The sequence below is a fragment of the Squalius cephalus genome, assembly GCF_949319135.1.
Source record: "Squalius cephalus genome assembly, chromosome: 6".
NCBI classification, from domain to species: domain Eukaryota; kingdom Metazoa; phylum Chordata; class Actinopteri; order Cypriniformes; family Leuciscidae; genus Squalius; species Squalius cephalus.
Genome location: NC_137127.1, coordinates 4,121,181 through 4,145,807, shown reverse-complemented (window position 1 = coordinate 4,145,807; position 24,627 = coordinate 4,121,181). Strand labels below are relative to the sequence as shown.

General features: G+C 35.1%; 2 protein-coding genes across 4 annotated transcripts in view; both read right to left on the bottom strand.

Moving 5' to 3' along the window:
* The window catches only part of dnaaf4 (dynein axonemal assembly factor 4), a 503,354-nt gene that overhangs the window by 68,606 nt on the left and 410,121 nt on the right, over positions 1-24,627 (bottom strand). The window lies entirely within an intron of this gene.
* Positions 1-24,627, bottom strand: part of nedd4a (NEDD4 E3 ubiquitin protein ligase a) — a 45,295-nt gene that overhangs the window by 3,557 nt on the left and 17,111 nt on the right. For 2 of the 3 annotated variants that reach the window (XM_079873892.1, XM_079873890.1), the window contains 22 exons: positions 21,465-21,515; positions 20,918-20,979; positions 20,567-20,669; positions 16,805-16,968; positions 15,599-15,719; positions 15,367-15,516; positions 13,679-13,750; positions 11,053-11,172; positions 9,810-10,034; positions 9,578-9,652; positions 9,397-9,451; positions 6,799-6,857; positions 6,447-6,512; positions 4,812-5,041; positions 3,869-3,990; positions 3,631-3,701; positions 2,364-2,459; positions 2,200-2,273; positions 1,973-2,033; positions 1,830-1,889; positions 1,648-1,755; positions 735-831 (listed from right to left, as the gene is read on the bottom strand). In XM_079873892.1, the coding sequence (XP_079730018.1) occupies positions 735-831; positions 1,648-1,755; positions 1,830-1,889; positions 1,973-2,033; positions 2,200-2,273; positions 2,364-2,459; positions 3,631-3,701; positions 3,869-3,990; positions 4,812-5,041; positions 6,447-6,512; positions 6,799-6,857; positions 9,397-9,451; positions 9,578-9,652; positions 9,810-10,034; positions 11,053-11,172; positions 13,679-13,750; positions 15,367-15,516; positions 15,599-15,719; positions 16,805-16,968; positions 20,567-20,669; positions 20,918-20,979; positions 21,465-21,515 (2,242 nt within the window). The remainder of the gene's footprint in view (positions 1-734; positions 832-1,647; positions 1,756-1,829; positions 1,890-1,972; positions 2,034-2,199; positions 2,274-2,363; positions 2,460-3,630; positions 3,702-3,868; positions 3,991-4,811; positions 5,042-6,446; positions 6,513-6,798; positions 6,858-9,396; positions 9,452-9,577; positions 9,653-9,809; positions 10,035-11,052; positions 11,173-13,678; positions 13,751-15,366; positions 15,517-15,598; positions 15,720-16,804; positions 16,969-20,566; positions 20,670-20,917; positions 20,980-21,464; positions 21,516-24,627) is intronic. The other variant, XM_079873891.1, reaches the window with a different exon arrangement.

Below are 24,627 nucleotides of genomic sequence, written 5' to 3'. Positions count from 1 at the left end.
AGCCCGAAGCAACAGAGCCAGGGCAAGAATGCATTTCTATCTTGGAAATTCAAACAGCATTTCACATTAAAGAAAGAGAAGGGAGAACGAAATATAGGCTAACTGTGCAGAGCAACCTCTGTTTGCCATCAACCAACCTCCTTTCAGCGTCCAACTCCACCTCCAACCTGAAGATTATGTCAACATAATCATGTTGAAAGGTCAAGCGTGATGTGGGCATAAGTACCGACCTAGTGTTACAAAGCCAACATGCAAAGACTAAGTCAAACGCCATTTACAAAAATAAAATAAAAGGTAAACCAACGATGTCGGATGATTTTGAAGTTGGAGGAGAACATGAGATGGAGTTTTCCACCTTTCAACATGATTACGTAATGCGTGAAGTCGTGGACGTGCAAGGCGAGTATTTGTGGTTAAAAAGTATATAAATGTTTAATTTGTTTATAAAACGACTGCTGGTTTGTCTAGATAAGACTCTTATTCCTCGGCTGGATCGTGTCGAGACTTTGAAGCTGCACTGAAACTCACATTTGGACCTTCAACCCGTTGGACCCCATTGAAGTCACTATATGGAGAAAATCCTGGAATGTTTTCCTCAAAAACCTTCATTTCTATACGACTGAAGAAAGAAAGACATGAACATCTTGGATGACGTGTGGTTGAGTAAATCATCAGGAAATTTTAATTCTGAAGTGATCTACTCCTGAGTATGGTGAGATGGGGGCGGGGCTTACCGTAGAGCTCAGCAAAGCCGTTCATTGGTAGGCGGGACGTGCCCGTCACAAACTGCAGCAAACGGATCCGCTTCTCTGCATCCATCAACAGCACCGCCTGAAATCCCATAAACAATGAGCCGATGCGTTAAAACTGACCATTACACTGTCTACATTACATTCTTCATTCTGATTGTTAGTAATAATAAATATAAAAGTGATTTAGGGATTTAGGTACTTGCTATGCGCAAGAACAACCATTAGTTGTGGTAAAAATCATTATAATTTACATCCTCCAGTGGCTCATTGATTTACATGTAGGGCTGTTCGATTATGGTAAACGTCAGAATCATGATTATTATTGATCAATACTGATGTAACGATTATTTCACGATTACTGTGATTACTAGTGCATCATGGATTTATTGAACTTTTTTTTTTGAAAGTAATTTCCTTTGAATATAATTAAACTGTAAAACATAAATAATATAATAATAATAATAAATAAAAAAATAAATAACTGTAAAAATGAAATAAAATTAAAACAAAATTAATAAAATTAAAACAATTTAAATAAAACAAATAAAATAAAAGTACATATAATTTATTTATACACATTTAATTATTCATATTATTTGATTATTTATTATTATTGTTTATTTGTTTTTCAGTTTAATTTAATTTGAAGGAAATTACTTCTATATACGTGGCACAATAATCATATTTATGTCTATTATCTTGTTTTTAAAATCATACAAAGTCAGAATCGTAATTTAAATTAAAACTTGATTAATCGCCTAGCCTATTTAAGCCCCATTTTGTTTTATAACCGCTAGAGGGCCAGAAGTTACAAAGTGTACCTTCAAGTTCAACACTGAAAAGATGCAAAACAAAAATTTATATGATTTGATTTTCATCAGGAATCAAATCTGACCTTCCAGAACCAGACGATGGCGGGGTGATTTGGGTTGTAGCCATTTTTATATTTCGTGTTTTCTCTCCAGTCGTTGACGTCCACGTCTCCCAAGCCACACATCAACAGCTGAGGAACACAGACAGGTCAGTCAGGGTTTAGAGAGCTCAGATGAATAAAGTTTCTAGAGCAGGTCGTCTCACCTCCAGCTCGTTTTCATCAAAGATCTTGATCAGGTCCAGAGGAATCAGCTCATAGAAACCCTGCAGATAAAACATCAAGACATAAATCAGCGTAAGTCTCGGTGGGCGGCAGTGACCTGAACTGACCGAACGAGCGTCCGTACCTCCTTGAAGGCCGTCATCTGTCTCTGGATCCGGTCTACAAACCTCCACTGCATCACCAGACTGGAAATAAACAGAGGAGAGAGTATTATATCTCGTTTATCTAGCAAACAACCCTAACTCAAAGTGATCCCATCGCATTGATGACACTGATTTCTAGTATGTGAACTTTCACAAGTGTCAAATGTGTTGAGGTCTGTCCGTGCCACTAGATGGCGGTGACACATACTGAATATACTCCTTTTTGTTGGTGTCATTGACGACAATATCAGCACCTCCTGGCTTCAGATCACGCTGGTGCGTCTGCGGAAGAGATCAAGACATTTCAAATCAAATCCTTTTTACATTTGTATGGTTTCAGAAGTCTTGGGATATAAAGCACAAGTAGATTACCTGTCCAAAAAGCTCCTCGTCAATGGCGAACCGGAGGTCCAGGTCTGTAGGGTCGTTCTCCAAAATCCATCGCAGGGAATTAAAATACTCGTTGTCCTAAAATGAAATATGACCCAAAAACGACTGGTTGACAAGTGTTTGAAAACAGGGCATGAATGACTTAACCAAAGTTCAATGGAACATTAATCACATCATTAGTGGAAACAGCACTCTCATGAGTTAAAATATTAACTTTTACGACTTACTAATAACCCAGAGGCTCAATTAAATACTACGGCACTGCAAAAAATATATAGCAAATTGTATTTGAAATACATTTATTTTATGCTAAGTATACATTTACATATTTATGTACTTAATATAAATACAGTGCAATTATGCTTTTGGTATACTAAACTGATATACTTTATATTAAAGGCTGATATTATGCAGAGATCATTCTATCCTTACTAATAGTAATATTAAAACATATTTAGGCTTAATATTAAGAAATGTGCATTGTGGAATAAAGAGGTACTCCAAATAAAGTTTAATCATAATATTTATATCAGTAAGTCTCAAGCGATATGTCAGTAAATATTTTGATGGATTTGTAGTGTACTTACATAAATGTATTTTAAAAACATTTTGGTATAGGTTTTTTCGTATTTCAAAAAAATGCATTTATTGTGTGGAAAAATCCTTAAAAATAGAATATAAATATAATTAAATACAATATAAATAAATATAATTTAACTGATAAAAAAAATAAAAAAATACATGTAAAAATAGATAAACAAAATAAAAAATAAACGCATAAATAAAATATATATATAATTGAAATAATAATATAAAAATAGTAATAAATCAAAATAATTTAAATCAAAATAAATAAGAGCAACTATGTTGTTGTAGTGCACTTCTACTATTATGTATAGTATATACATAACATTACAATATACATTTAATTCAACAAGTGTCCATCATTTAAAATGTCAATTTGAGCACATTGCATTGTGGGATACAGTATCACACATAGTCATATACTGTACAATGAAATATTTGGAAAATGCTGTAGGTCACTCCATGCTAAAAAGATAATAATAAATAAATAATATTCACTGTGCACAGACACACTGCAGAAGTAGTGTGCTATTTTGTAGGTAGTGTGGTAGTACTGTATGCTACATATGAAAGACAATATGCTATAGCCATTGTAATCTCTGAAAAAGGACAGAAGTGATGTTTAGAGCTGATGCTGATTGGTTCAGGTATGGCTTTCACTCACCACTGACTCCATATCCTGTAACGTGATTGGCTTCTGCAACATCATCTTGTAGAAGGGCCGGATGAAGAATGCTGTGCAGACAAGTACAGAAAAACATGTATAAGCCACATGACGTAAACGATGACAGATTTGGGCTACATTTAGATCAATCTGCATGCATACAGTGTGGCGAGAGCCACAGTAAAATACTCTGAATATGAGTTGTGGGTATTTATATTGGTCTTGACAGGTTACTCACCATCCAAAAGCTTCCCGTGATAAACGGCCATTCCAGCCACCCGGCCGATGAACTTGAAATACGACAGGTGGTCCTCGTTACACAGACCTGAGTTGGGGTTGATCTGCAGGGTGTAGTTATCCCTGCAACATTCACACGGCACAGCTTTAAAGCCGATCTTTGAACAGGTTTTTCCATGCAAGACCCTTTTCACAGACAGAGTTCTTCCTACTATATGGTTTTTGTGTCAAAAAATAAATAAATAAATATATAAATAATAATAAAAAAAAAATAAAAAAAAATATATATAATATGAAGTTGATATATATATATATAAATTAATATAAAATATAAAAAATGTATATAAAATATAAATAGATAAATATGAGTATATAATGACTAATGAGTATATAATATACAATATATATATGAATAAAATTACAATTAAATGAAAAAGTAATATAAAAAATTTTGTTAAATATTATATTATAAAATATATTATGAAATATTATAAAATTTAATAAAAAAAATATATTATTTTTTAAAAATGTTATAAAATAAATAAATAAAAATTACATAGTTCCAGATTCCTAGAAAAGTTTAACACTGTGATGGCGCATTCCCAGTTATTAACATTGTAAATCTAGCAAATTGATGTACATTTATAACACTATATTTTGCGTTTTTGTGACTTAGCATTAAATCCAGAAAGCTAGTCAACGCTACTGTGTTTCTAATACAACGGCACATTTGACATCTTTCTTTCTTCTGACCACCGTAATCAATTTCTCAATATTTTTCCTCTTTGTGAAAGTTGTGGAAACACTATTGTTGATTTTTTCTTGTGCTATTGGGGCAAATGGGAACGCAAAAATTATATTTGCTTACTCAACTATGACGACTTAATCTGAGAATCCTGGAAATGTGAAAAGCGTGCATTTAAAGGGCCAGTTCCATCACTCACGTGGCAGAATACTCAAACAGCCCATAATATGGGTTGAACATTTCCTTGGAGATCAGGAAGAACCATTCCCGGGCCACGCCCCCATAGTCGAGGCCCTTCTCCCCCTCGAACTCCACCCAGAGACGGGCCTTCAGCAGGTCCGAGCGCTTGACGGCCAGGATCCGCCGGTACGAGTCCTCCAGAAGAGCGTTACGCCTCACATTCAGCTCGAAGCGGTTCGGGATGTCAGCCTGGAGACCGAAGAAAAGATTGATTATGATTTTATTACATTTTTAAATTCATTTATCCTTCAGGTTTTGACTGGATCAAACATGTTAGGTGACGACAAAAAGATTTTTCCAGCCCACACAGTATTGGATGCATTAGCACTTAGGAGTGTAGCAATACCCTCATGTCACGATTCGATATACATCACGATACTGAACTCATGATACGATATTACTGCGATATTCCAAGACATATGATAAAAGGTAAACTGTAAAAAAAAAACTGAGTTGATTAAAGTTGATTAAAATGCTAAATTTGGTGTTACATTGTGAGTGTAAATGAATAGTCTTGGACTTGGAGCTGAAACCCAAAGCACAGGACAATAGAGACGCCAGAATAACAATATTCATGATTCTGAAGATGAAAATACACAATTATTTTAGATGAATATGCTTTCACTCTGTCAATGACTAGATATATGTAAAATAATGTAGGCCACTTTTTACTGGTAACAAGAAATTTGACATTATCAGGACCCACAAATATTCCCCTATTGCATTATTATACATTATATTCAACATTATATATAGCAGTTTAATGTAGTACTGACACTAAATCTCTGAAAACTTGCATTTTTCTCACACATTAATTTTTATTTTGGGTGAACTATACACATATTGTCACTATGCAAGATACATATTGATGCATTTTTGTATTGCGATATATTGTGACACCCCAAATTAGCACAAAATAAGAATTCCAATGAAAGACTATGAAATCCAACAACTGATTCCTTTAAAATAATGTGGGCTGATGAATTGTGCAAAATAAGACCAGGAATGTCAACTGGGTCACTTTTGATTTCACGTCATCTTCAAAGTCGTGAAATCAAGTTAGTGTGCGTCTATCTGGCACTAGTGTGAGCTTTACGTTCACTAATTCAAAAGTATCCAATCAATACTAGATTCTTTGGTAACACTTTACAATAAGGTTAATTTGTTAACATACGTTAATGTATGAACTAACAATGAGCAATTACATTTGTTACAGTATTTATTAATCTTTGTTAATATTAGTTATTAAAAATACAGCTGTTCATTGTTTGTTCATGTTAGTTCACAGTGCATTAACTAATGTTAATACAACTTCTGATTTTAATAATGTATTAGTAAATGTTGAAATTAATATCTTAGATTAATAAATGCTGAAGAAGTATTGTTCATTCTTAGTTCATGTAAACTAAGGTAGTTAACCAATGAAAGCTTATTGTAAAGTGTTACAGATTCTTTAGATTTTAAAACGACATTAATTGTGATAACTGTTGAACAAAGCCGTCCATAAACCCCAGATATAGTTGGTCTAGATGTTGAGATCTGAATGGGACAGAAAAAGCCTGTAATGGATTGAATGTGAAGGACAGGGACGTACCGGTTTCTTCAGTTTCTTGCGGAAGTATTCATACTTCTGTTTATAGTCTCTGGAGTAAGGCACGGCCTGAAATAAAACAGAACACAATCACTTTACCAATAATCCATCAGCTCTCCGACAGAGATCATTCAGCTCAACCAGGACAAATATAACTTCCCCTCATGACACGCACAAACCCCTTACAGGAAACGAACGGGAGGAAATGTACAGGGTTTCAGGCTCAGAATACTTTTAGAAACAAGATATGGCAAAGATCACTGCAGCCCATCTCAATGTGATCCATTAATGCCTATTGGCTCGGTCTGCAATGCCTGACTGTACATGAACATTAACAGAAACAGAAACCACTTACTGGACCAGTGATGGCTGAGTTCTGCAGTCTTGGATCTTCCCACTGCGTGACTTTTGTGTCTAAAAAATATATTAAAAAAATAGCATAAAATAAAAATTGGTATAAATAAAATAAAACAAAAATGTAAAAAGAGAGTATAAATACAAATATAAATTAAATTATACAATTTATCAATTTTAAAAACATTTATAAATATAATATAAAAGATTTCTTTAAATATTAAAATAAAATGTAAATAAATAATAAATATAAGTATATTAAAGTATGATATGTAGAAAAGTTATAAATTAAATAAAAATAAATTTAAAAACAATATAAAAGAGATTTAAAAAAGATTGTATAAAATCAAATTAATATATAACAGAAATGTTATAAATGAATATATATATATATATATATATATATATATATATATATATATATATATATATATATATATATATATAATTTATTTTTTTAAATATTAAATAATTTAAATAAAATGTAAATAAATAAATATTGAATAATACAATTAATTTATATATACCATAATAGTATGGTATAAATAAATTAAATAAAAAAATATGTTTAAAAACATAATATAAAAAAAAGAGTTTTAAAAATATTGTATACAATTTTAAAATTTAAAAAATTACACATATCAGTTCCAGATTCCAAGAAAAAGTTCAACATTGTGGGTTTTTGGAATAGGTGTGGTTAGTGCTGGGCGGTTTGACCAAAAATTTATATCAAGGTTTTTTTAAAAATTATGCCGGTTTTCCGGTTTATGACGTTTTATTTTTTTCATGCATAATCAGGTGTTCAATGCATTTTCTACTGGTTGAGAGAGGAATTACTGCAGTAAATTGACTTAGGATGGTCTATTTTACTGTCATTAGTGAATATTGTAGAATAATTCGGGAATTCGGGAAAAAAATGCATCACAATAAGAGTATTGTGATTGTCAAACCATTTTAGTAACTACACTGAATTTTATTAGGTTTAGTGACAACATGTTGCAATGTTTACATGGTACAATTTCTGGTAAGCTATGTTTTTTTATTATTTCAATTCAATTCAATTATTTGATTTAATATTGACTCATTTGGATAAATATTAGGTAGGCTACACGAGATAGGCATTAATTTTTCTCAAGAAAAAAAACAACTCACCTAATGCTGTAAACATACAGAGAGCATAAATATAATGCGTTTTTTTTATTATAACAACAACTTTATTTAATGATATAAGTAAAAATATAATTAATATGTAATATAGTACACATATTTAGCGAAATACTCTCTATAGCTCTTTTCTTCTAGCCAACTAACGTGCTATAGCCTATATGGTCATCAAATGGCTTTCCTGAGGTAAATGTAATGTGACATAATTGTTCTCCAGCTGTTTTATTGACCCCTTTGTTTGATTGATTGGTCGATATTATGTATGAGGAATATACATTTCGGTAAGTTGTACTGTATCTTTCAACAGTGTTCATTCGTGTTTATTTACTATTTGCTAGAGATGATCGGTTCACATGCCGCTAGGGATCTGTCGCATCACATTTACAAGCGCCAAAATGGTATTTATTGTTTGAATTTCGTCAAACAATCGAGATTTTTTTTATATCATAAGTAACCTGCTCTGCCTAGTCTTCGCGATTTCTGTGCGTGAGAAAATGGATGTGTGGTGTGAGAGCGTGTGAAAAGTGTCAATTGTGTGAAAAAATGTCCACTCCCGCCCGCACCCGCAAAACTCTGAGAATTTATTCCCGCACAATAATAGAGATGCATTGACTTTGTGTCTTCTCCCGTCCCGCAGGAAAAAACATGTATTTGTATTGCTATTATTTAAGAGATTCATGGGGTTGTTTGTTTCGTTTCCCTGGCCGGCATGTATTCTGGACACATACACACAGGACAATGGAGGAAATCGAGTGTATGCTGTTTTTGGATGGTTTTGTTTTTGTTGTTTTTATTCAGGATACTCCGTCTGGCGCGTGCAATGATGACGCAGTGAATAGTGATGATTCTCTCTGATCAGCAGTCTGACGTGTTTTCACGTCACATTTTAGTATCGCCTCAGCTCTCCCAGAACCTCGCCGGAGGTGGTACGAAAAAAAAGTACCTGGAAGCAGATTACAACTTTTACACAGTGGAAAACCAAACAAAGGCGAGGCGAGTCGAGTCGATCCGAGCCGAGGCGAGCTGGTACTGTGTAGTGGAAAAGCACCATTATTGACATCTCCATAATGTCGCTAGGCTACCTCCCGATCCCGCAGTGTTTTTTTTTAGCCGCCCATTCCCGCCCGCAGCAAAGTTCAAACCGCCCGCTCCCACGAGATTTGCGTTGGGTCCCGCGGGACCCGGCGGGACTCAATCCCAATGCAGCCCTCTACATCCATCTTCCCTACCAGAGCACTGCTGTTTACCTTCACCACGCCTCGCAGTCGCTGCTTAGAAGTGCACCATTGTAAAGGCTCCGTCTGAAACAGTGTCACGCGGCGTAACGTACTTCGGTATGGCGGTATATTCAAAATTAATATCATAACGAAAATATACACCGGTTTTCGGTATGAACCGGTATACCGCCCAGCACTAGGTGTGGTTATGAACTTACTGTGATCGATGTAGAAGATTCTGCCGTCACTATGTACTCGCTCCTCCCAGCCAGGCTATAAGAGACACACACACACACACACGCACAAACGCACACACACTTTTTTAACATCTGTCCTGAACACCATATCAATAAAATCATATTATGATTATGACATCAGCAATGACATCATCCATCGTACCGGCAGTGGGCCGAGGTCAGTGGGGTCAAGGGAGACTCTCCTCATTTGCACGGGAACCTTCAACCGGGGGTCGTCCTGTGACGGCACAGGAAACAGGATGGCAAACACAGGAAGTACATTTCAGCATGAACAATGGTATGGAACAATGAACAAGTATTATAGTCATATGCATAAGGTAATGCCATGTCATATAATATAAAAATAAAAGTATTTCTGTTTGTGTCTGTCGTACCCATGAGGTGGTCTTAGTGTTGTGGTCTATGAAAAAGGCCCGTCCGTTTGGAGCGCTGCGCACCTCCCAGCCGGTCGGCATCAGACCCAAGGGCTCTGGTTTGTGTGTGTGTGTGTGTGTGTGCTGCGGGGACACTTCTGGGGACAGCAGGGGCGGAGCGTAGCCTGTGGGATTCTGGGAGAGAGACATGGCCCCGCCCGTCACCTCAGAGGGAGGCTGTATGAGCTGAAATACAGAGGTCAAAGTTCAGGATAGAAATATTCTGAATTATTACGCCACAAATTAGGCCCACATAATTTATCAAAATTAGACAGAAATCGCAAAGCAAATTGATCAGGTGCTTTCCACCATCTTCCCAAACCTGTAATGAGATGCACTTATAAACCGGCTGTTTTCAACAAAACAGAAACTTTAAGGCCTCTCTGCGGTTTACTGCCAAAATAAAAAGCTTGATGGTTTAAAATTTACAAATGGAGAAATTAAGTCAGCCATAATTAGTTCTGAAAAAAATATAATTCTTCTTATTATTTTTATTTTTTTGTTTTTTTGTTTTTTTAATTTTTATTTAGTAATAGTAATAATAACAACAATAATAAAACATAAAATTAAATAAAATTTGATATGATAAAATAAAAAATAAAAAAGAGTACAAATAAAAAAAATTGAAATAATTTTAGACAGCCATAATTAGCTCTGTAAAATATAGTTATTATTATTATTATTATATTAATTTTCTTAAATACTTAACATTAATTATTCTATAGTGAAATATTACAGAAGTGCTTTCTTATTTTGTTTAATATTTTTATTCAGTATTAATAATAATAATAATAATTATTATTATTATTAATTATAACTATTTTCACTTTTATTGTTGATTTATTTGTTATTACTAAATTATTGTTTAGTTTCATAGTATTAATATTTATAATAATAACAAAAATATTATATTTGTTGTTATTATTATTATTATTATTATTATTTTATAGTCATATATAAATCACAATTTTTGGCCCAAACTGCCATACAAACAAGCAAAGCAAACCTGTAGCTTAAAAAAAAAAAAAAAAAAAAAATTAATAACAATAATTAATTAACATTTTTATCAGAAAAAAACAATTATTTATAAAAGGAGCAATTCCAGTAGGGTCCTCACACCATCGGTGCTTGGGCCCTAATTATTTAACATTGTTTCCCACAAATTGTGGGAAGAGAGAACCGTTCAACCCGGAAGGAGACGTACCTGAATGAGCGGCCGTGTCCAGGTCGTGGTTCTGCTGTTGTGATTGACGTAATAAAGTCTCCCTTTACTGTCCTGCTTTTCCTCCCATCCCGGAGGCAGCCCGGCAGAGGTGGGTAATAGCTAACGGGAAGAACAGAAAAGGATAAAAGTGAGTAAAAAAATGAAAATGTAGAGAGGGGTTAAATGAGGAAAGCAAAAAAAGGGGAAACAATCCATTACAGATCGTCCGTTTGGCTCATAAATAGCCATCAGTTAGCAGTTTGCCTCTCAAACACACTGTCCTCTGGGAGCAGATGAGGGATGTATTGCGAGGTTCAGGGCATGCTGGGAAATCTGGGGCATCTAAGATTACACATCATGTGCTGGGAGACTGAGCAAAACACTGCTGAAACTAGAGCACACGGCGAGAGTTCGGGCTGGCCTCGGACGGATGGGTAACACTTTACAATAAGGCACATTCGTTAGCATTAGCTAACTACATTAGTTAGCATGAACTAATAATCAACTGCACTTATACAGCATTTTTAATCTTTGTTAAATGTTAATTTCAACATTTACTAATACTTTATTAAAATCTTGTTAACATTAGTCAATGCACTGTGAACTAACATGAACAAACAATGAACAGCTGTATTTTTATTAATTAACTAACGTTAACAAAGATTAACAAATACAGTAACAAATGTATTGCTCATGGTTAGTTCATGTTAGTTAATACTAGGGCTGCACAATTATTATGTATTATAATTATGTAATCGTTTACAAAATAAAAGTCCACTTATATTATTCAGTGCTTAAGATGTGTTTTTATTTCTACAGGGTTTTTTCCCCCAATTTTAGTTTTAGTATAACATTACAATACCATGCATATTTTTACTTTGGTTTGGTTTCTTTAAATACATTTTTTTATATTTGACATTTGAGGCTTAATGCTATAGAAAAGCAATAAAACGTTGTTCAGGAAGAGTGTTTTTTTTAGCTTGTTTATTTTGATATAACAATATGGCTTGCAGTCGCTTCAAACAATGGTATAAAGATATTCAAAACATCATTCAATGTAAATTGTGATAATTGTAATTAATAATCGCAATTACAGAATAATTTCAAGGGAATAATCGACAATTATGATTTTTGTCATAATCGGGCAGCCCTTGTTAAAGGATAATTCCGGTATTTAGCACTTTGAGTCTCTTTTCTAGTTTGTTTTGGATGAACAAGAGTGGTGGACACAGAAATGTTGACGATGGGTCCTGTCTCGACTTTTTGACTCGTCTAGAATCGCCTTTGACCGCCTCAGAGTGGCTGGATACGAGCATGCACGAACATGTCCTTAAAACAACCCTTAACATTCGTTTTCAAAACTGTGCAACTCACCGAGTGGTTAGTGGTGTTCGTTGATGATTTAAAAACAAATATATCGGCGCAATGTATGATTTCAATGCATGTTATTTGCTATAGTGGAACTATTTTTTCAGATACCTCACAACCGCGTATAAACTTCCGCTCGATATTTGAGTCTGAAGCGTTAGCACAGCAATATCAACGAGCAATGAGTCCTCCAACAGAAATCAATGGGATTTTACAAAATGCCAAATAAAACACGACAGAAACTGTATTTCGCTTCGCTACTTGTTTTGGAACATCAACGAACACCACTAACCACTTGGTGAGTTGCACAGTTTTGAAAACGAACGTTAAGGGTTGTTTAGTTCATCCTAGTTCATCCAAAACAAACCAGAAAAGAGACTCAAAGTGCTAAAAACCGGAATTATCCTTTAATACATTAACGAATGTTAACTAATAAACCTTATTGTAAAGTGTTACCGACAGATATAATTGAATGTTTATATGTTCAAGAAACGTCTGAAGACACATCAGCACTTGATCCATTAATACTGACACTTTATCTTCTATTCTATATCCATTTATTAAAAATAAATAAAAAAATAGATTAAACTGGGAAGCGTCATAGCACTTGCATATTGTTGTCCTATTGTTAGTTTAAAGGGATATTTCACCACTGTGTATTTAAATTGGGTCATTTATGTGGTAGAAATGTGAAATTATTTTAGAAGTTGGTGCCTTCTAGACTGAGAACAGCCAGAAAATGTATTTTTGGCTCATGTGGATGAAAGACAACAACTCCCAGAATGCACTTGCTTCGCTGCCCTACGAGGCCACTCCCAAGCCACGCCTCCCGGTTACAGAGGGCCGTATCGGAAGAAATTATACAACTAGTCTACTAGTCGACTCGAAACTGAAAAGACGGCGTTTTATCGTGAGATCCCCCTATGGGCGGGTTGAAGACATGCGGGACGAGCTCCTCCTACTGGCTGGAGTCTCTCGCCTCTGGACAAAAAAGCCCCTGATGAGCTAAATGATGATTTTTGTGTCATCGGAGGTTTTTTTCCAGACACACAATACAGAAATCTCTCGTCTCAGGGGGACATGAGGGAGGGAAGCTCGGTCACTTGAAAATACTACCGGGTTTCTACTGATACAAAGCTTAATGTTAACTGGTGAAGTATCCCTTTAACTGCTTCTATTGTTCTCATGTGTAAGTCGCTTTGGATAAAAGCGTCTGCTAAATGAATAAATGTAAATGTAAATGTTTCAGTGCTCTCACCACGGGGTGAACCGGATGCTCTTCCGCCGTGAGGGTCTGTGCGCTTCCTCTGCGGCTGCCGTGACCCTGTGGCTGAGGGAAAACACAACAGTTTAACTAAATATGAGATGAAACTACACACTCTGGTATGTTAAACATTGTTTATATAAATGTTGTTTACACTGTTACAAATACACTGGGTTTAAATATAACAATGAGCACATTTACATGCGATTATGATGGGATTTTGGCAATATTGTGATCCAACTTTACCTCATGTACTTTGATCAAACTAATGCGATTACCTAGTAACCATAATCACTGCGCACATTACTATTTATCTTAATTTACACGTCAGAGGTCATGCTAAATTATCAATATAGTCAATGTTGAACTCACTTAGTTGGAGCATCATATGAATCATTAAGGAATGATTGACAGCCACAAAAACGTCAAGACCCATTTTGATTTTTGTATCAGTGGCTTAAAGGTGCTGTATGTAACTTTTTCACTCTACTAAAGCATAAAAATACCATAATATGTTTGCATATATTGAGGAAACACTGAAAAACACTTCTACAGCCAGTTATTTTACATTGAAATGTGCGTTTCCAGGCTGGAATGTTTGTTTTTGTTTTGGTTTGTGATACTGCACGTTGTCAGTTTTCATTGTCCATTGCACTCGTTCCTGTTGCGTGTGCTCAAACTGGCAACCCGTGTGTGCGCGGTCCAGTCTCAGGAGGCGGGAGAAACAACAATCTTCGATGTTTTGAATTGGACTGCAGTACCTACTTCGACCACTAGTTGTCATTTTTACAGACTGCACCTTTAATGTGAGGAATATATATAACACCTCATATATATTTGGCATCTTAAATAAACATTGTAAGGAGTTAGAAAATGTGCGAGTTGTTTTAAGTATTTAGTTAGCATTAGTTTGATTTGAATTGCTTGTGTCACACTATCATTCAAATGTTTGGGGTCAGTAATTTTTCTATAAATGTTTTTGAAAGAAGTCTCTTCTGCTCAGCAACACTGCATTTATTTGATTAAAAATACAGTAAAAATTACAATATTGTGAAAAATTATTCTAATTTAAAATAACTGTTTTCTATGTGAATATCTAGTAAAGTGTAATTTATATCCTGAGATCAAAGCTGAATTTTCAGCATCATTACTCCAGTCTTCAGTGTCACATGATCCTACAGAAATCATTCTAATATTATGTTTTGATGATCAAGAAACATTTCTCATTCTCATCAATGTTGAAAACAGTTGTGCTGCTTAATATTTTTGTTTTCGTGATTCTTTGATAAACACAACATTCAAAAGAACTGTTTATTTGAAATACAAATATTTTGTAATATAATAAATGTCTTTACTGTCTGTTGATCGATTTGATCAATGGACTACTTGCACTGAATCTTGTGTCACACTCAAAATAACAAGTACAAAACCTTAATTAGTTTATTTCTGGTTATGTATATTCTAAATGTGCTGCAGTCACCTAGTTGACTAAACCTAAAATGATTGTCGTAAAAAGATAAAAAATTCTGGACATTTTCAGAGACAGGAGGAGAGATATTCAGCTGATAATTACTCACGCAACATGAAGTTTTAATCCAACCCAAGCATTTTATTTTATTACTTGCCAAAGTCTTTGTGACGTGTGCGTGCGTGCGTGTGTGTGTGTGTGTGTGTGGACTGACCGTGAGGGACGTGCGTCTGTCGTTTCCTGGCTGAAGTCGACTGAACTCCTCACAGAATCCCGTGAACTCCATCGGGGAGTGGGGGGGCGGTGGCGAGCGCTCGCTGAGGCTGTATAACGTGGACTCATCTGCCGTTATGATCTCCCAGCTCTACAAAACACACACACAGATGTGAATGTGTGTCGTTTGCCCATGTGTTCGGAAGAAGTCACAGAAGAGTGTGTGTGAGTACCTCAGGTGACTCTCTGCGCTCGTGGTTCTCGTCATGTTCAGATATTTGTCTGCGTGTGAGGAACGCCCGCTGGGACTCGTTGTGTGTATCCTGTCTCTGTTCATTGTCTCTTTGAGTGTCCCTGTAAATCAGGACAAAACACACACTTCAGTGCTCAAAATGACCCAGAAAGACTCAAATAAAGCAGGTGAGCTGACCAGCCGAGAGCAGAGGAAGGAAATTAGAGGCCGGTCTAAGGCAGAACAGGATGATTGACTTCTAAAGAGTTTTGTGTAAGGGGGTCATGACCTGCTGATTGCTGAAAGTCTACAGAAAATAAATGCATGATGTCTCACATACTCACAAAAAAAAAATAAAAAAAATAAAAAAACATATTTAGAGGGTCAAAATTATGTTTATATCCTGATTATGAAAATTTCTGACCTTTTTTTATGATTTTATTTTTTTATATAAAGTGAAATAAAAAAAATAAAAAAATAAAAATAAAACCAAATAAAATAAAATAAAAATAAAAAATAAAATACTGACCTTTCAAATGTAAAATATGGCTTTTTCTCAGTCAAAGTGCAGAATGTATGTTTGAAGCACTAATAAAAAATAAATAAATGAATAAATAAAATAAAACAAAATATAAAAAATAAAACAAACAAAATATAAAATAAAGTCAATTGCAAAATGCATATTTAGTGTACTTAATACATCTAAATAAAAATAATACAAATATAAAATAAAACAAATACTGACCTTTTTAAATATAAAATCTTAAAGGCCTTTTGCTTCTCAGTCAAAAGGCAATATGTATATTTGATGTACTAATATATATATACATACATATGTATAAATAAATGTAAACGATGTATTAATAAAATAAAAAACTAAATAAAAGAAATAAAATAAAAATATAAAATAAAGTAAAATAAATACTGACCTTTTTAAATTTATAAATCTTAACATGGCCTTTTGCGCAAAAAGTATATTTGATGTACTAAAAAGCAATTAAGTAAATTGTAATTCAGATGGTCAAACATCACTGCGACAGCAAGGTCATGGGGTTGATTGAAACCATATGCCAAATGAATTACCGTAAAAGACAAATGCAAATATTTACATTGAGCACTGGGCTTGTGTATGTTGTTGGGCTTGTGTATGCATGTTTCTAATGTGTGTGTGTGTGTGTGTGTGTGTTTTTAAGGAGGTGATAATTACTGGATGGTGGGTCTGTGCCACTGTGTGGTCCTGCTTTCGTGGTTGACGTAGTAAGTTCGTCCCAGGTTGTCCTGCCTCTCCTCCCAGCCAGGGGGCAGCGCAGGCAGCTGATGGGGGTGATGAGGACTGCATAATTCATGAGGCTCCAAAAACTCCCAACCAGGCTACAAAACAGAAATGACCAGAGTATTAAAGGGGTGGTTGATTATGATTGAATTTTTTTTAACTTTAGTTAGTGTGTAATGTTGCTGTTTGAGCATAAACAACATCTGCAAAGTTACAACAACGCTCAAAGTTCAAAGCAAAGGGAGATATTTGCTTTTACAGAAATCGCTTTTTAAGGACTACAACAAACGGCTGGTAGAGACTACACCACATTCCTCCCGAGTTAGTGACATCACAAACCCTAGAATTTACATAAACCCCGCCCCCTGAACACGATTTATAGATTATCATGACAGAATATGCTAATCATTGACCAGAAGATAACTACACATCAGCTACCTTTCATTTGCATTTAAAGGGACAGACATAAATAGGTGTGTTTTTGCTCACTCTCAAAAAGTGACGATTTTAACATGCTATATAAAAATATCTGTGGGGTATTTTGAGCTAAAACTTCACACACACACTCTGGGGACATCAAAGACTTATTTTACATCTTGTGAAAAGGGCATTATACCACCCCTTTAAAACATTGAGCTGTTACTTTTCTTACAAGCAATTCTGTGGGGAAATCCTCTGTTTGTGTGATCATTTTGGTCAGTACTTTGTTACCAGCCATTTAACTGCTTTTCATGCTAAGTGAATTCATGGTACACATATTTTATTCCTGTGAATTCAGGACTGATCAAGCTCTCTTTAATCTACTGTCTGTGCAGTTTTAGACGTCTGGAATCGCGCCTGTATTTCTCGTGCGATGTGAACACACCCGACACCAGGATCAACACGGCCCTCGTACATTGAGAACATGCTGGAAAAGAACACAGTGACTCTGCTGGTCCTATAATAAAGTTATTGTGCATAAATATAACTCACGTGTTTAAGCACAAACAAATGTCTTTAGTTTGCTGAAGGCTGTTTCTTTTGTTTGGAAACTCGTTGACATTCAATGCTAGTTCAAAGAAAGCACATGCATGGTACAGGACAGAACGCTTACAGCATTTCAAAACAACAAGAACAAAAGCTCATGGATTAGCGGTGTTTACCTGTGTAAAACTCACCGCCATTATGCTTTGATGAAGTTGAAGGCAGTTGCTAAAGATTTGACTGCTAAGGTCTTCTGAGTGATTTCTTAGTGACCTAATTTAAAATATGGCTCAGGCCCCCAAAAAATAAAATAAAAAGAATTATATATATATATATTAGGGCTGTCAAACGATTAATCGCGATTAATCGCATCCAAAATAAAAGTTTGTTTTTACATAATATATGTGTGTGTACAGTGTATAATTATTTTCTATATATAAATACACACACACATGCATGTATATATTTAAGAAATATTTGCATGTATATACTGTGTATATATATTTATATTATATATAATTTATATTATATATAAATAACACATTTTTCTTAAATATATATGCATGTGTGTATATTTATATATAGAAAATAATTATACTCCATACACACACATATATTTTGTAAACACAAACTTTTATTTTGGATGCGATTAATCGCGATTAATCGTTTGACAGCCCTAATATATATATAGATATATATTATAAATTAGGTCACTTAACATGATCTCTTGTTTCTCAGTAAAAGTACAAAAATAAAATAGGTAATATCTTTACATGATCTTATGCATGATCTTGTTTCTCAGTAAAAGCGAAAAAATAACAAAAACAATAATTAAATTTAAAAAAAATAATAATCCTGAGCTCATATCTTAGTTAATATCTTAACATGAAGTGATGTTGTCTCGGTAAAAGTACAAAAATAACAAAAAATTAAATAAATTACATAAAAATAAGTAAGTCCTGGCCTTAATATCTTTACATGTCCTTATGTTTCTCAGTAAAGGTGCAAATTCTGCTAAATGTATTTTTATTTTATTTTTTTTAAAATGAAACAATAGTAACAGTGATTTTTGACTAAATAACACATTAAATTGACTAAAAAAACACATTAAATTCAAAAACTGAATCAAATGCAAATAAATACAACATCCACAAATGTTAAAAGTACAACAATTTCCCACAACCATAATTCCTGATTTTCCATTCAAGGCCAAAGTCTGTCTATCTGCCGTTCTGTTAAGAAATAACCCAAAGCTCAAGGTCAAAACGAGTCTGAGAAGCAGAATAAGGCAGGTTTGTGCTTGAGGAAAGAAAGCACTTTAGATAGCGGATAGCAGATAGAGGATGATGAAATGAGGAAATATTTTCATGACCTCTCAATCCAACACAAATACTGCTGGTGCTGCTGTAAACTACATCAGTAATGATACTTCCTTTAAACTGCTGAGTCACATTTAAAGATGTAGGAAATCATTAATGTACTGTTTACATATACACACAGCTGCGCTATATTGTGAATCAACACAGCATCCTTTATCTGTGATTTTTATTCATGACAGCACGGCCCTTTATCTCACTGCTTAATTCACCCTTCGCAGGGAGTTTGACTGACAGGCGATCTGACCAATCATAATCCGCCATCCACCGAATCCGCCATTTTTGTCCGACAAAGCAGTCAGGAGAGTTAGTAGATTAAAGGGATAGTTCACTTTGAAATTAAATTTTGGTATGTTTTAGCTTACCTCAAGGGCATCCAAGATGTAGGAGTCTTTTTTCCGCAGTAGTTTCAATTTTGATATTTTTAGGTCAAACCGTTCTTGTCTGTCAGTCATATAATGCAGGTCTGTGGTCACCACCTCAAAGAGCATGCACAGAGTCCAAATTAAAACAATTCCCCATCGTCCAAATTAAACAATTCCCCATCGTAAGTACACATTGATGGCCTAAGACACGAAACGAGCGGTTTGTGTGAGAAAACGAACAGTATTTATATAGTTTTTTAACTCTTGTACACAGCCACGTCCAAGTGATCTGAGGGCGCTTGCGCTTCCTATTGTGTGACGTGTGCGCAGACTGGTGCATAGATATATACACTAGATGTCGCTTGTCTTCAGCAGTTCATTGGAACGAATGCCGTAGGCAAGGCGGCATCTATTCTAGTGTATATACCAGTCTGCGCACACTACTACTACTACACCTACATCTTGGATGCCCTTGAGGTAAGCTAAAACATACCAGAATTTAATTTCAAAGTGAACTATCCCTTTAATGTTAATTAATACATTCCTTCTGATGTTCTTTCATGTTTATTTGATGCTATACAATAACTAGAAGGAAGAGATTATGGTTCACGAGCAGCTATAACTGAGGCTCTACAGCGATCATCATCTGTCAGACACATTAAAGAGCCACAAAAATGGGATTTATTGTTTAAATTTCTTTAAAAAATGACCAAATTTGAAAGTTGAGACTTTGTTTCATATCAAAAGTAACCTGGTCTGTCCTGTGTGTCAGTGTGTTGTCAGTGTCCTCTCTGCTCCGCGATGTGAGAACATGGTGTGTGTGTGAGAGCGGCGTTGCTTGTCGGACATAGCAACAGTAACTAAAGGGGGCGGGTCTTTGCGAACGGTCAATTCCACTTTTTTTTTTTTGTTCTATTGAAGAACATTCTAGACCTCTAGAATTACAATGTGTTTGTTAGCAGAGCTTGTGTTTGTGTGTGCATTATTCTTACATCCGTATTCTCGGTTAGTTCAGCAGGGTCGTCCTCCGCATCGCTGTTTTTGGGCAGGTAAGTCATCTTCAGTCGCAGATGACCTTTCACCCTCGACTTGTGACTGTATCAAAACACATACATCAACAAAACGTATCATAGCACCAGAAAAATATTGGTTTCCATTGAAGTGTATCAACGGTGTTGATGTGTACATGTTTCAAATGAAAACAGTGCACAGTTACATGATGTCATAGCAGGTCAAAGGGTACATCACAACAACAACAATGTACAGAATGAAGTCAGTGAACGTTACACTAAAAACCATCATGTTTGGGGAATAAAGCATGCAGGTGTTCAGGTGGTGCAAACCTTCTCGGGTGCAACAGGAAGTCCTTGAAAGTGTACGGCCTTTCATTGGTCGGATTTTCTGTCTGTAGATATACATATAAAAAAAAAAAAGATTAAAATATTGAAATATTGTAGCATAATTAGTAACAGTAGCTGTTTTTTTGTTTTTGTTTTAGCTGTTATTCGTTATATTTACAAATAACCAGTGCTGAGAATAGTCTATGAAGCAGAGTCATGTGGCTGATATTTTTAAGTCTTAATGTTTATAATCACTCAGCCAACCAACACACACACACACACACACACACACACACACACACACAGAGAGAGAGTTTAATGTTCACAGTGACTAATAATGAGTTGCAACTGAACCGTTATAAAACCAGAAGGTTTATTTTACGATGCCATGTTAAAATGGGAGTGTCTCTGTAGACGTGTGAGGTCGACCTTCTAAAAATAACACTTAGATTTAACCTAATGACAATACAAGTCAGGAGCTTCAACAAAAAAAATACGCAGTAAAAAAATAGAGTTCAAAACACGAAATAAAATGATAGTAAATACTCACAGGGATCTGGTGCAGAGGAACATCCACTTGTCCGAGGAAGTCATCCCTCGTCTGCAGAGAATCAAGAAGACAGAAGATTCAGTCAGAGAAGCAACTGGATATAATACAAACACAATGAACAAACAAAACAAACATTCATACTGACTGAGCTCAAGGAGTCTCAATGTCTCGGTCTGTTCACGGCCTGAATCGATCACTCATCTTACATACATCTTTCGAGTCCTAAAACACTCTAGAAACAGCCTACCAATTACCCCAAACATCCTTTTGCTTAGTTTTCCTATTATTTGTGACAATATGAGCGCACATGCACACGGATAAATGAGCCTGCTTCATTTCAAAACAAAACAAACCATTCTAACACACACACACACGTTGTGTTCTCTGGTTTTATAGGGACTTTCCACAGACTAGGGATGGGACGGTATGAAAATTTCATATCACGATAATAATGACCAAAATTATCGTGATTATCAATATTATCACGGTTTTGTTAAAACGAGATGAAAGTGTTCAAAAATAACTGATGCTCACGCTGAAAACATTTCAACAAGTTTTATATTTGAAAATCAACAAACAACCAATAAAACAAGCAGCTCTATGCACTTTTTTTAAGCAAGATTATATTCTGTGGCATTTCCTTCCTTATAATGACGTCAATGTCGTCAATAGCAACGCATTATAACAGCGCACATGTATCACAACAGACGCGCTCTCTCGTTTCATTCAAATACAACTTGCCGTCTTGCGTCTCCCTTTTCGATTGTATTGAAAATGAAATCAGAGTTGATTTATTGTTTACTGAGTTTGATAATATTTTTGTGATCATGTAAGATTTAAAACATTAATCTGCCTTCCGCCATTCCTTCTCGAATAAAAAAACAACAACATTGCGCGCTGCGCCTGCGTCAGACTGTTGCTGGCTGGACAGAATTTACAGTGAGTTAATAAAATCGCGATAATCAAACACGGTTTTAATGATAATTCAATTTTAAACGATAATACTAACCGTCAGTTCATTTTATCGTGGTTTATAGTGAAACCGGTAATCGTCCCATCCCTACCACAGACATAATGATTTTTATACTGTACAAACTGTATTATATTCTGTCCCTGTACACTAACTCTACTCTGAAACCTGCCCATCACAGAAAACTTTCTTTTTACATTTTCCAAAAAAAAAAAAAAAAATCACTTAGTATGATAAGCTCAAAAAATGTCCCCACAAAGACAAGGATTTCGGATATTGCCATCTTTGTGAGGACATTTTGACCCCATAATGTAGTGTTTACCTAAACAACACACACACACACACACACTCTCTCACACACACAGAACCCTGCTGAGGTTTAGTTAACCCGACCAAGAGCATCCGTTCACACTGTGGTTATTTTCTCCTCTCTTCCTCCATTACACCTCTCATTTCTTTCTTCTCTACACGTACATTTTTATTGTCGACTCACTTGAACCCTCATCTGATTCCACCTTTCATCTCCTGTGTATTAAACAGCCTAGAAGTGAATTCTAACACTTGAAACAGATTGCAGTTGCTCACAGAGAGCTGTGTGTGATGAAGACACTCTTATCTGAGACTGTACAGTGCTCTCATTGTTTACAGAGATATAAATACATGTGTTATATATAAACAAGGCTTTATAAAGATAGACTTCCCCGTGGTCTAACCCTCAGACTGTGAGTGAGCTGAAGGTAAAAGTAGGCCGAAAGAAAGAGAAAAAAAACAAAGAAGAGTTTGTTTTCGGAACAAAATCATTCCCATCCTCAAACCTTTTCCAGCTGCTGCTATTCGTTTCAATGCCTGGCTTTCATACGCTTAGAATCATTTTAAATACATTTTATACCAAGCTTTATACACACGCTGTCATTATGTTAACCGAAACAATATGTCAAGTTAAATACACGTCACCTAAATGAGGCGTAAAAGCCATTCGCGCTCAAAGCGCTGTCAGATGTTTTGCTTTATGGTAGCGAGGGCAGCAAGAAATAATGACGGACCTTACACTAAAACATGCAGTTTATGACTTCCTTGCAAATGACTTACTCGCTATCAAAAGGTGGTTTAGGTTTTTACAGCGCGTATAAACCCATGATGATGACTAAAACACATATATTCCCTCCTTCTTAAGGCCAGCCTCACATATTCCTGTTTGTTCTGTATTCGGGTCAAACCACAGAGCGGCTCTGCCACTGCGCCGGGCCTCGGATGAGACGACGGACTCGGTCTTTGTACCCCGTGTAAATTAAATGAAACCAAGTAGAGAGAAAGCTCTGTTAGTGTCATCATCTCAGTACTTATTAAGCATGATATGCTGCATAATTAGCATGTTTTATTAAGAAAAGACGAGAGATTTAATTGAATTTTAAATGTATATATATTCATTCATTTTTTGTTTACTTGTCTGTTCAGAATTGTGATATTTATTTTAATTAAAAAAAAAATCATTCCCATGATTGATATATATATATATATATGTAAAAAAAAATAAAAATAAAAAAAATATCACGATTCTCCCACGATTCTGAACAGACAAGTAAACAAAATTAATGAATAATTCAATGACTCACTCATGAAGACTTCACTTGTTTCATTAATGGATGAATCAGAATCATTTTTTTTTTAACAAATCTCCCTGTATTTAATAATTTTATCCCTTAAAACTCATCTTTGATCACCAAAATTACATATTTAAACATTTTTCCTTGAAATTGTCTTTGTCATGCCTTAAAATATCTTGAATGTAACTCGACACCCTTGCCTCATTTAATATACGCGGTTCTATGAATATGCAAATGAGCCCCGCCTCTACTCACTCACTCAGCTTAGAGATCCACTGGTTGACGATCACACGTTGATCTGATTGGTTACAAGGTCGTTTGTGACGTCAGAAACACCAGCGATTTCAAAGCGTGTTTTTGAGACTGTCTTTGGTTCACTGCAGTTTTAAGGAGGAAATACTCAGCAATGCTGTCGACTTATGAATTTACACATGGTTTGTCTTAAAGCATATTAAAAACACCACATAGACGTATAAACAACATTAAAAGCTTGCTTTCACAACAGGGGGACTTTAAGTGAATGATTCAATGACAAATAATTTTTTTTAGCAGTTACTTTTTGTCGCCACCTACTGGTGTAACAATGTAA